At 48.3% G+C, this 13287-nt stretch overlaps 1 protein-coding gene across 3 annotated transcripts in view; it reads right to left on the minus strand.

Moving 5' to 3' along the window:
- plxnb3 (plexin B3) overlaps nt 1-13287 on the minus strand; it is a 47356-nt gene that overhangs the window by 11993 nt on the left and 22076 nt on the right. For 2 of the 3 annotated variants that reach the window (XM_015968776.3, XM_054746219.2), the window contains exons 2-15: nt 12376-12777; nt 9344-10076; nt 7001-7180; nt 6294-6422; nt 6100-6200; nt 5886-6018; nt 5503-5662; nt 5322-5430; nt 5001-5109; nt 4798-4914; nt 2257-2370; nt 2088-2178; nt 1464-1633; nt 1239-1390 (exon numbers count right to left, since the gene is read on the minus strand). In XM_015968776.3, the coding sequence (XP_015824262.3) occupies nt 1239-1390; nt 1464-1633; nt 2088-2178; nt 2257-2370; nt 4798-4914; nt 5001-5109; nt 5322-5430; nt 5503-5662; nt 5886-6018; nt 6100-6200; nt 6294-6422; nt 7001-7180; nt 9344-10076; nt 12376-12761 (2684 nt within the window). In that variant the 5' untranslated portion in view covers nt 12762-12777. Of the gene's footprint in view, nt 1-1238; nt 1391-1463; nt 1634-2087; nt 2179-2256; nt 2371-4797; nt 4915-5000; nt 5110-5321; nt 5431-5502; nt 5663-5885; nt 6019-6099; nt 6201-6293; nt 6423-7000; nt 7181-9343; nt 10077-12375; nt 12778-12875; nt 12894-13287 lie in introns of those variants that run through there. The other variant, XM_054746220.2, reaches the window with a different exon arrangement.

The raw sequence follows: 13287 nt of genomic DNA on the forward strand, positions 1-13287 counted from the left end.
ACAGGTGACTCAGATGTGTGAACAGGTGTACACGCAGGTAAACACACAGGTACAGGTGACTCACATGTGTGAACAGGTGTACATGCAGGTAAACACACAGGTACAGGTGACTCAGTGATGTGTGAACAGGTGTACATGCAGGTAAACACACAGGTACAGGTGACTCCGCGATGTGTGAACAGGTGTACACGCAGGTAAACACACAGGTACAGGTGACTCACATGTGTGAACAGGTGTACACGCAGGTAAACACACAGGTACAGGTGACTCACATGTGTGAACAGGTGTACACGCAGGTAAACACACAGGTACAGGTGACTCCGCGATGTGTGAACAGGTGTACACGCAGGTAAACACACAGGTACAGGTGACTCAGATGTGTGAACAGGTGTACACGCAGGTAAACACACAGGTACAGGTGACTCAGATGTGTGAACAGGTGTACACGCAGGTAAACACACAGGTACAGGTGACTCACATGTGTGAACAGGTGTACACGCAGGTAAACACACAGGTACAGGTGACTCACATGTGTGAACAGGTGTTCACGCAGGTAAACACACAGGTACAGGTGACTCAGCGATGTGTGAACAGGTGTACATGCAGGTAAACACACAGGTACAGGTGGCTCAGATGTGTGAACAGGTGTACATGCAGGTAAACACACAGGTACAGGTGGCTCAGATGTGTGAACAGGTGTACATGCAGGTAAACACACAGGTACAGGTGACTCAGAGATGTGTGAACAGGTGTTCACGCAGGTAAACACACAGGTACAGGTGACTCAGCGATGTGTGAACAGGTGTACATGCAGGTAAACACACAGGTACAGGTGGCTCAGATGTGTGAACATGTGTACATGCAGGTAAACACACAGGTACAGGTGGCTCAGATGTGTGAACAGGTGTACATGCAGGTAAACACACAGGTACAGGTGGCTCAGATGTGTGAACAGGTGTACATGCAGGTAAACACACAGGTACAGGTGACTCAGAGATGTGTGAACAGGTGTACACGCAGGTGTGGACTCATTCAAGACCTAATCAGGCAGGACTGCTTTTCATTCAAAGGTTTTGTTCATCGTTTTGCAGGATAATGTGTACCTGTGGGATTCACAGCTACAGGTATGGTACCTGACCTGTCTACCAACTCTAGGTGAACCTGTGCCGAAACAGGAAGTCTGTGTTTCCTTCATATGTATTTAACTTTTGACCTTGACCTCAACCTTGTGACCGTACCTGGTGGAGATCTGATACCCTTTCGACTGAGGTACACACGGGATGTTTGCCACTTTAACTCCGCCCATCACATCCTGGTATCTGGTGCCCAGATTTGACCCTGAGATGGTCACCAGGATTCCACCTTCTAAAGGCCCAGATAAAGGTAGCACCTGCACAAAACAGGTTACATGTTTCTATAGTACCACAACTTCTACAGACATCCTGATGGATCAGTAAACACACCTGAGTTATGTGAGGAGGTGGACAGGTGTCTGCAGGTTTACTCAGACATGACTTGCTGTAAACGCAGCTGGGAGAGGGACTTCCTGGACACCACACACAGCCAAACTCCTCAGGAACCGCTTTGCATTGTGAACAGTCAGACTGACCAGCTGCACAGTCGTAGAGCTGGACTGAAAGGTGATGAGAAGAAAATAAATGATCTCAAGGTGCCTCCAGATATTTACTGGACCTTGAAAATACTCTGTAAGTCCACCAGTATTCTCTTCCTCCTCCCATTTTGGTTCAACTAAGTTTCAACCATCTGGATTCAGTTCAGAGATGTGAAGGTGAGAAGCAGAACTTTGATTCTAGAATCTGAGGATTAGGGTGGAGACACTGAGGGACATGGCAGGAGCTGCAGCCTATGAAGGGATGTGTGGGAGAGAACATCTGAAAGGTGATGAAACTCTGGGCAAGGACTGATTGAGGTGAGGTGCCACCGGTCCCTCTGAACATCACCAGCAGACAAGGAGGGTGAAGAACCTTCACCCGAGTACAAATCAACATTTTCAGACACTTCTGATTTAACAGATTCAGCCACAGGTCTCACATACACGCATGCATATGAAATGGTGAATTTCTCACGTTTGAGTCCAGGTAAGGTGTCAATACGTCTATGTCCCCTTCGTAGGTAGACTGTAGCTGCATACTGCAGGTGACTGATTGGATACTGAAACTAACAATACGTAGAAACAACCTCAGTATCTCTAACAAGTTACTTTAGTGAAATAATGTAATGACATGATTGTGCTACCTTGTGTGACCTGCAGGTGAAGATGCAAGTGTTGTCACTTGTTGTCTGTTCAGCAGCTGTCAGGTTAAACTGGACTCCTTCAATATCAACAACACACACATACGGATCGCCATCCTGCAACGACCAGACACAGATTTAGGTAAAGGAGAGTACCTGGACGTCACCTGGACTACACCTGAGATGCACCTGGACTACACCTGAGATACACCTGAGATACACCTGGGATAAGCCTGGGCTACACCAGAGATACACCTGGGCTACACCTGAGATACACCTGGGCTACACCTGTGCTACACCTGGGCTACACCTGAAAAACACCTGAGATACACCTGTAAAACACCTGAGATACACCTGGACTACACCTGAGATACACCTGGACTACACCTGAGATACACCTGAGATACACATGGGATAAGCCTGGGCTACACTGGAGATATACCTGGACTACACCTGAGATACACCTGGGCTACACCTGGACTGCACCTGAGATACACCTAGACTACACCTGGGCTACACCTGGCCTACACCTGAGATACACCTGGGCTACACCTGAGATACACCTGGGCTACACCTGGGCTACACCTGGGATACACCTGGACTACACCTGAGATACACCTGGACTACACCTGAGATACACCTGAGATACACCCAGGCTACACCTGAAAAAAAACTGAGATACACCTGGGCTACACCTGAGATACACCTGGGCTACACCTGGGATACACCTGAGATACACCTGGACTACACCTGAGATACACCTGGACTACACCTGAGATACACCTGGGATAAGCCTGGGCTACACCGGAGATACACCTGGGCCACACCTGGACTACACCTGGAATACACATGAGATTCACCTGGGCTACACCTGAGATAGACCTGGACTACACCTGAGATACACCTGAGATACACCTGGGCTACACCTCAAAAAACTGAGATACACCTGGGCTACACCTAAGATACACCTGGGCTACATCTGGGATACACCTGAGATACACCTGGACTACACCTGAGATAAGCCTGGGCTACACCGGAGATACACCTGTGCTACACCTGGAATACACCTGGAATACACCTGAGATTCACCTGGGCTACACCTGAGATTCACCTGGGCTACACCTGAGATTCACCTGGGCTATACCTGAGATTCACCAGGGCTACACCTGAGATACACCTGGGCTACACCTGGGATACACATGGGCTACACCTGGGTTACACCTGAGATACACCTGGGATAAGCCTGGGCTACACCGGAGATACACCTGAGCTACAACTGAGATACACCTGGCCTACACCTGGACTACACCTGGAATACACCTGAGATTCACCTGGGCTACACCTGAGATACACCTGGACTACACCTGAGATACACCTGGACTACACCTGAGATACACCCAGGCTACACCTGAAAAAAACTGAGATACACCTGGGCTACACCTGAGATACACCCGGGCTACACCTGAAAAAAACTGAGATACACCTGGGCTACACCTGAGATACACCTGGGCTACACCTGGGATACACCTGAGATACACCTGGACTACACCTGAGATAAGCCTGGGCTACACCAGAGATACACCTGTGCTACACCTGAGATACACCTGGGCTACACCTGGAATACAACTGAGATTCACCTGGGCTACACCTGAGATTCACCTGGGCTACACCTGAGATACACCTGGGCTACACCTGAGATACACCTGAGATACACCTGGGATACACTTGGGATACACCTAAGATACACCTGAGATACACCCGGGCTACACCTGAAAAAACTGAGATACACCTGGGCTACACCTGAGATACACCTGGGCTACACCTGGGATACACCTGAGATACACCTGGACTACACCTGAGATACACCTGGACTACACCTGAGATACACCTGGACTACACCTGAGATACACCTGGGATAAGCCTGGGCTACACTGGAGATACACCTGGGCTACACCTGAGATACACCTGGCATAAGCCTGGGCTACACCGGAGATACACCTGGGCTACACCTGGAATACACCTGAGATTCACCTGGAATACACCTGGAATACACCTGGGCTACACCTGGAATACACCTGGGCTACACCTGAGACACACCTGAGATACACCTGGGCTACACCTGGGCTAAGCCTGAGATACACCTGGACTCCATGTGAGCTAAACCGGACATACATCTGGGTTACACCTACGCTAAACCTGGGTTATACCTGAGCTACCCCTGGGGTACACTTGAGATGCACCTGCCTGAGCAACAGCAGGGCAACACTGGAACTACAACTAGGCAACATTTGGACATCACCTGAGATACACATGAACCACACCTGAGACAGTTGAGCTACACCTGAACCACTGGTGGGCTACACTTTAACTACATGTTTCATCTGTAAGTCGCTTTGCACAAAAGTGTCTGCTAAACACAAAAACATATAAGCTACACCTGAGAAGTTCATATGGCTGCTCTGGTTAATTCTCAGTGTGACCCAAACCGGGTTGTGGCCTACTGAGCTGTCTGATCCAAATCACAAACATCAGCCTTAACCTCACCATGTAAATATCCAGGTTTCGTCCCTCCAGCACCACAGTGGAGCTCAGGCTCATGGGCACGAAGGCAGAACTCCTAAGACTAAAGACCATTGGACACGATGTAGGACCGGAGATGTCCTACAGACACAGAAAATCAGACCATCAGATGCACAGAGAAATCAGGAAGACCGAGAGATGCACGGGCAGACAGACAGATGTCTCACCCTCTGGTTCAGAATGATGTGTTGGTTGGGGCAGCTGTGTTTGTGGGTGCAGAGTTCATCCAGAGGACACCAGTTACACCTCCACACTGAGCTGACACAAGCCAAACACCTAAAATACACACAGGACCGGTTCTAACTTAGCTCAGGCTACATGGACCAGACTCCCCATAATAGTCCTAAACATCCGTCCATCACCAGCACTCCCTCACTCCGACAGGTTGGACTGATGCTGCCTACCAGAAGGAGCTGAGGGGAGTCTCTGGTTCTGGTGCTGTTTAGCGCTGGGGTTAGGGTTAAATGCATTCATTGTGGAGGTCTTACTGGGAACTCTGGTTCAGTTGGCTTGCAGCTCTGCAATCATAGAAGGTCATGTTTCCTGTGGTGATGGTCACATGACCGAACATCAGAGACATGGGCAGGATCATGTGATCTGTGGACAGAGGAGTTGTTCAGCTGCACGTCAGGGCTGAGAACCAACTCTGCAGAGATGTTATCTACTTACCTCTTCCTGCGGGTGTGGCTGGGAGGAGCTCTGGTGCAGGGGACTGACAGGCAATGCTTGTTTCCTTGACAACCGCAGGTTGCGGTGGGAGGTTTCCAAAGACACAGGAAAGGACCTCTGCCCCTTTAAGAGCAGGAAGCTGAAGGACTGTCAGAGTTACCTGAGAGACAGAGCGAGCTGGTTCTGTTATGTGGTTCTGCTCCAGGCCGACAGGATCTTTTTATTTTTTGACTTTATAAACGAGACATGAAACAAACAGAAGACATTCTGCGGACTGACACCATGCCGAACAGAACCTGCTCTTCACATTCCCCTGTGCTGTTACAAGAAGCAGAACCCGGATGCTGGTCCTAGATCAGCAGCTTAGACTCATCTTGACACACCTGTGCCTGCTCCTCTTTGCTCTGATTGGCTGGCTGCAGGCTCTGCACTGTGATGCACTGATTGGTTGGTTCAAAGCTCCAAAGCCAGTGGTTTGCCAGCAGGTGGCGCTGACACTGATGTTTACGGGAACACCTGAACATGATCAAGGAACAATCATTGTCTGCATGACGTGAACAAACCTGGGGACACGAAGGACAGAGGACAAAAACCTACCGGCCCTCCAGGACACACCAGCCACAGTATGGGTCTTTGTTGGACAGGCAGGACTGACAGTCCCTCTGTGTCTCACAGGATGACACAGGAACCTTTGACAGCTGAGCTCGAGACATGAAACAGCTTTATTTTAGTCGTGTGACCGGACACAAGGTTAGAGAACAACATAACATAGGGAAAAGGACGTCTTTCACCTGGTCATCAGATAACACATAAACATGCTGAAGGCTGCCGTCCAATAGCAGATCAGCACTGATGGCGCCATCACTGTTCACCAGCAGGCTGCCATACAGGTCACCTGACCCATCAGGACGCACCAAAACCTGGATCCCAACCACACAGGTAAGAGTGATTAGGCCAGGTCTGTCTGATCGTGGTGGCAGGAACGAGTTTGGCTCAGCAGACTGCTGACACCACATAACTCCATGTCTAAAACAGGTGCATCCTGGGTAATGCTTTCTCCTGGAACAGTTGTGTGATTAAAAATTAATGAACAGAATCAAACTGCTGAGCGCTTGTTAACGTGCACACCTTAGGGCCAAACTGATCCTCATTACCCACAATGCACCTGGGACACGAATAACCAACCAACCAACAGTTAAAGTCTGAGCAACTTCTCAAGGGAGTTCCTCCCCCAAACCCACCCCCTCACACCCCCAGGCTAAACAGTTGTCAGACACACACACACACACACACGCACACACGCGCACACACACACACACACACACACACAGTCAGATGCAGCAGAATCTTCTATATAACTTTTACCCTTTGCTGGTGTTGATTGTTTTAATACACGTTCCACCTTTCTCCTTTTAATTTGACCCAAGTGTGTGTGTGTGTGTGTGTGTGTGTGTGTGTGTGTGTGTGTGTGTGTGTGTGTGTGTCAGACTCTGGTCACCTTGTGCAGTCGTCCCTCTTGGTCTCCTAGGAAAGCAATGGTGTGACCAGCCTCTGAAGCTGCTGTGACAGCAGTCAGCTGAGTGGGTAGCGTGATGGTAGGCCCGGCCTGCAGAGGCACAGCACTGGCGATGGGGTTGGGGGTGTGTTCCCACCCACAGGGGTACTCTGAGAGAGAGTCCTTAGAATAGAATAGAATAGAATAGAATAGAATAGAGAAAGTGAGAAACACAAACAGGTTTAAAACCGCCAATGTCCACATGTGTTCAAACCGGTGACTGGAAATTGAAAACGGGTTAAGGAGTTCTCTTCTTCCAACAACTGTAGGGAGGGGTGGCATTTGATTTCGATTGGGGTGGTGGTGGTGGGGGAGGGGAAGGGGGTCCTGTCAATCTAATATCCATGAGAGCGGGGGTGGAGGCATGCATGGGGCTCCGTGGCAGCGAACAGAAGGCTCCCCCTTAGTCAGTCAGTTCATCGCTTTCGGGGGAGCCCATCACCCCTTTAGGGGAGCCGGGGCACCCTTAGCTCTCCTGATTACAAGAGAGCCTGTGAATCTTTGCTCGCTGACAGGGAACATGTGCTGTGGCCAGCTCCCTTAATGGTAATCACAGAAACTTCAAGGCAACCAGCTTGACAAAGGCCTTGACTCGTAAGTGCGACGGAAAGCAGGGAGTCAAAAATGAACCTTCTCCATGTCTCAGACATCGAGGACATGGGTGGCCCACGCAGAAGACAAAGATGAAGGAAAGCTGGCCTGGGCTGAGACCGTCCTTGTGGCCAGGAGGATGTGTTCAGCTTCTTTGGCCAGCGAGTGATGACCTTTTTGCTGCAGCGGCGCAGAATTAGCAAAGACTGATGACCCGTGAGCTGACAAGAGGAAGGGGTCCACAAAGAAGAACCCGTCGTTGTTAGAACCCAGGTAGGACAACATGAGCTCCAAGGCAGTACCATCAGCCACACCGGTGGGAGAAAGAAACTCCTCTGCCCGTTCAGCATTTGCTTCTCCCAGGTTAGAGGATTTCAGAGTAGGCTCATAACTTGACAGGTGGACAGTAAAGCAACCACATTGTAGAATTTCATGTCATCAGTAGATAATTCACACAGGGCCAACTGCGCTTCAGTGTCAACCAAAAATGATGGATTGTGCATCCCACAATCTGGAAGCTCAACAGCCACGGCAGACAAAAGAGTGCAGCAGCAGTGAGCAGGGCTTGAGCCACTTGGGTTGCATTGGCGTTTTCCAACTTGTTTGCTTACCTTCACCAGTGTGAAGGACTCGAGGACTCTGAGCTCTGAACCAAGACGGGCAAACAATGACATCACAAAGGCACCGAAACATTTGCATACAGTCCCAAGATCCTATTTTCAATTCAGTTCAGTTTACTATATAAAGCCAAACCGCAACAAGAGTCGTCTGAAGGAACGTCACGGAGTAAACATTCTGATCGAGTTCGGTTAATTATGACAGTTAGATCGACCCGGGGCCCCCGGGTCGACCCAGGACACGTTGGAGAGGTTACATCTCCAATCTGGTCCGGGAACGCCTTGGGGTCCTGCCGGAGGAACTGGTGGAGGTGGCCGGGGAGAGGACGGTCTGGAGCTCCCTAGTTGGGATGCTGCCCCCGCGACCCGGACCCGGATAAGCGGAGGAAGACGACGACGATGACAGTTAGATCATTATTACTTCAGGGTTTATGGATAAATATAACTCAGTATCCAAGCATAACAGTGGAAGTTTATCCATGCAGTTGGAAGAAAAGAATTGGACCAAGTACTGAACCCTGTGGTACTACATTCTGACCTTTGTGAGTTTAGCTTCCTAGAGGCCTGCCCCCACATACTAATGATTTGGGAATCTCAATCAGCTGTGTCCAATAAATTTACCTGGTGTACTTAAGTCAACCCAAACATCAATACTGTAAGGATTCGGACTGCATGAAATGACACCATGAGAACTGAGCATTACGCTAGCTGAAGTGGTTTCAAAAACCTTAACGAATACGAGTACACAGCCATAAAATTGGACCAATAGCTGATGCTGGCATTGGTGATTCCCAATTTGACCTTTCAGGATGTCAGCTTGCTGCTCTGACTTGTAGAGAAATTCCTTGTTGCTATGGTAGAAAGTAGGAAAGTTAAACAAATTAGCATTCAAGTTCCTTCATTCTTAGAAACAAATAAAAGAATTTCACAAAATCGCTATTAACCAAACAGCTACGTCAACAAGCTAACTCTGTGTGGTACTATTTTCAGAAGAGCTAAAGAAGAGAAGGTCAGGAGAGAGGAGACAGGGCAGGTAAGGTGAGAGGGGGGAGGGCAGATGTCAGGTGTTCTGTGTTACCTTTGGTAATCTGAGACACTTGGATGACACGGCGTACTCGATGTATGCTTCTTCCTGTCCGCCGCTGCCTCTTCCTCCCTCTGTGTAACACACTTCCTGTGCTCGCAGCATCATGGCATCAAGCTTTGCCATCCCATAAACACAGAGGGCAGAGTGACTTGTTGCAACTGGAGTAGAGGCCTGCCCAGCCGCCATGACAATGAACAGAGATGGCTCCCCTGAGTGGTTTCCTAGCCACGCCCCCTGGGCCAGGTTGTAGCCACCATTGCACTGCAGCGGCACCTCCACGTACGAGTAGAAGCTGCGGTCAGAGGTGCAGAGCCTGGAGACGTAGGTCCTGTACTCTTTCTTGTGCCACATGTCCCGTCGAGAGAACAGGAAGTACACATGGTCGCTGTGGACAACAGCCTTCACAAAGTGGTTGTTGTACTCAGAGTAACTTCCGACAACAAGTTTTCCAAGGTCCTCCTCCTGAGAGAAGGCCCTGCGGGGTGGAATCGTTGGGTACAGTCGTCGTGTGGTGATCGGGGGGATATCTCCAGGACCTTTACTGGTATAGCCTCGACCAACCAGCATCAATCCCAGCACACCATCAGCTCCTCCTGCTACCGGTTTGCCTTTGGTGGTTATTACCACACCTACTGTGGACACTCGAGGGTCATTGGCTGCAACGTACTGAGTGTCCACGGGGTTGGAGGTCTGATAAAGAATCTGAGAGATGTTGGACAGACTCCTACAGAGAAACAAGAACAGAAACATCATCCAAGTTCAGAATTTAATTAGTCAAACAGTAACCATCAGATGTTTAAAAGCCTCATTTTTTTTATTGAAAAGTCTTTTTAAATATCAGATAAATCAGCTGAGTCAACGTCTATCTTTATGCAATCTGCTTGTGTAAAAACGGCTCAGATTCATCTATGAAACCGTCTGAGCGGAACCGAAACAGGCCAAGACGAGTCAGCAACACCCAGACGCAGAAGATCCCTCTGAGGGACTCTGTAGATCAGAGCATCAAACTCAAATTCACACGGGGCCGAAATGAAACTCTGGGACGAATTTGCGGGCTGAACTTAATATTTTTTGAAAAAGTGACGGCAAATTTGCACATTTTCTTTATCAACATATTTTGAACCTTTTAATTTGGAAACTAACTTATTTTTGCATCAACACTGAATGTGGAATAACCAAATTACACACGAGCAAGTCAATTTTAAATAAAACGCATCAGCGGTATTCATTACTTGTGGTATAATCAGCATTTTTAAAATCTATTCAGGATTTATGTTTTATTGTTTGTTCATTTTTCTGATCTTTTATTCTCCTTTTTTCTCCTGTTATAAGTGTCATCGCTGCTGTGACGCCTAGCTTTCCCCACTGAGGAACAATAAAGGGATTTTCTATTCTCTTCATCTATCTGCAGCCTTTCCACTTCCTGTTTACTGTAGGTTAAATCTTTTTTCACGGGCCAACAACAAAATAAAAGTATTATTTTATCTTAAATGAAAATGCAACATCTCACCTGTTAACTTTCATGTTTTGGAGCAGAAAAAGAGCATAAAACCAACATATTTAAAGCTCAGTTTGCTCCACTGGTTTACTGTGATGCTCACCTGTTCCAGCCAGATACCTGCATCATGGGGTTGATCTGAGCTGAGGAGGAGACTCCTGTTGTTTTGTTCATCTTCATCATAATAATGACAACATTAGATGACAACAGGTGCTCACATAGGTTTGTGCTGATGAACATGTCTGAGCAGCTTGACCACGATGTTGTGTGTCGGGGAGGAAAAATAAAAACTACAGCAGCCACAGAGTCGTGCTGGTTTGAGTGTGTCGCTGCTCGCTGGAGTTAGTTCAGCTCTGTCTGGAAGTTAGTTGGAAAACTTTCTCTTTCAGTCGTGAACACGTTACTGAGCGGTTAAAATCTCCGTTTCTGGGCTTCAGCGTCGGCAAATAGCTGCGTAAACTCGGCGCCGAGTGAGAGGAGTGTTTAGTTTGTCGAGACAACGGAGCTACAGACACCGGTGTTACACCAAATTCTGCGACCCGTCACAATTTGTGACCCCAGGGGGCAGTGTTGCGTTTTGCTGCGTCTGTACATCCTGAATTGGCATAAAAGAAGAAGATGCTACGTTAGAACCGTGAACTGCGTAAGCTTTGAGGAAGTTGTGCGGCACGGACCATGGATATTAGACAGAGCATTTGTTAATGTTTATTGCAAATAAACGGGACAATAAATGCAGCGATAACCAGGGCTTTGACAAGAAATGTTTGCTAACGTTAAACACTGGTTTTACAACATGCGAGATCCGCAGGAAAAATGTTCAGAACTTCCATTTATTGAAATAAATTGTTGTGATCCACATCCTCAGTTTATTAGAAACCACTGCAGATTGTCTGGTTGCTACAGTTATTTTCCTGTAACTCCACTGCCGCTCATATGTACTGGTGGAGATAAAAGGGAAATAAAATGACACAAACATAACGAAACGCCTTTTGTTGTTATCATCTTTAGTGAAAATTAAAGACATCTGCATTATTACTGAGATGCAGGTGGTCACATTCTGTGACAGCCACTATCGTATTGTGTGACCACGGTCCGCGCCGCACAACTTCCTCAAAGCTTACGTAGTTTACGGTTTGAACGTAGCATCTTCTTCTTTTATGCCAATTCAGGATGTACAGACGCAACAAAATGCAACACTGCCCCCTGGGGTCACAAAATGTGATGGGTCGCAGAATTTGGTGTAACACCGGCAGCAAACGTTGGAAAAAACACAATGGAGGGGGGGCGCTTTGGCTCCGCGCTAACGCCGCAAAGCATCATAGCAGTTGTAGTCTTTGCGGTAAAACTGGCCAGCGGGTCAGTTTTAATATATTTTAGATATTTGTCTCGCGGACCACATAAAAATGCGGTCTTGTGTCTGACACGTGTGGATGAAGCTCATCTCCAACAAGTATCAATTTCTAATTAAATATTTATCATCGAAAGAAGAAGACATCAGTAACATGACAACAAACAACAGATTTACCTTTTGTCACAGATTCCTTGGAAGAGTGAACCACAGACAATCAGGCTTCCTGGCTCCGCCCCCTGCCCCTCCTCCATCAGCAGCAGCTTATTGTAGTTGTGAGTGGGCGTGGCCGAGTGGCAATCTTGGGGAATGATTGGGGGAAGACAGTCTGGGGAGTCCAGTTGAGGACCAGTTACAACGTGTGAAATCACCTCCAGGTCAGAGGTCAGCTGGTAAAGGTGGTCAACTCCGCCCACATACAGGTGTCCCACCCCGGGATGCAGAGAGAGGTGGGAGAGGGGGGAGCCTTCCAGCTTCACCCGGAGGGGATCCGCTGGGTGGGAGAGATGGGGGAGGAGGAGGAGGGGGAGGAGGAGTACTGCTGAGATGGAGGAGGCCAACATGGCATCTCCTCTTTACCTGCAACAAGTAAATCCAACAGAGAGACGTTTGACTCGCCTGAGGGAGCAGCAGCTGATCATCACATGAAAAAGCAGAATCACCAATCAGCTAATCACCAATCAGAGGACATGATGCCGTTTCCCGGTCAGAATGGATGAACCAGATAAGATAGTCCCACCTAAACACAAGACCGTGTGAGCTGCCTGAAAAGATGGAGCCTGAGGAGTGCTGCAGCAGAAACTGACCTGAGATCAGCTTCTTTGGAGAGAAACCGCCCACGAGAGTTTTGGAAAATTCATCTCTGAGCTGGGAGTGAATCTCATTTCCACTCTGAGCCCGGCAGGCAGAGCCCTCTCCCTGGTTTCAGAGCCGAGTGAAACCGTGACGTTCTCAGATTAAAACCCGAAATCAGAAATATGTAAAACACCTGAGCAGGTAAGTCTCCTCATTGTGACTCTGAACTTGTTCAAACATTTTCTTCTTCCCCTTTTCATCTGACTGTCAAACTGTAAGTGCCTGTTGTAATGT

Source organism: Nothobranchius furzeri, chromosome 15 (assembly GCF_043380555.1).
Source record: "Nothobranchius furzeri strain GRZ-AD chromosome 15, NfurGRZ-RIMD1, whole genome shotgun sequence".
In the NCBI taxonomy this organism is placed as follows: Eukaryota; Metazoa; Chordata; class Actinopteri; order Cyprinodontiformes; family Nothobranchiidae; genus Nothobranchius; species Nothobranchius furzeri.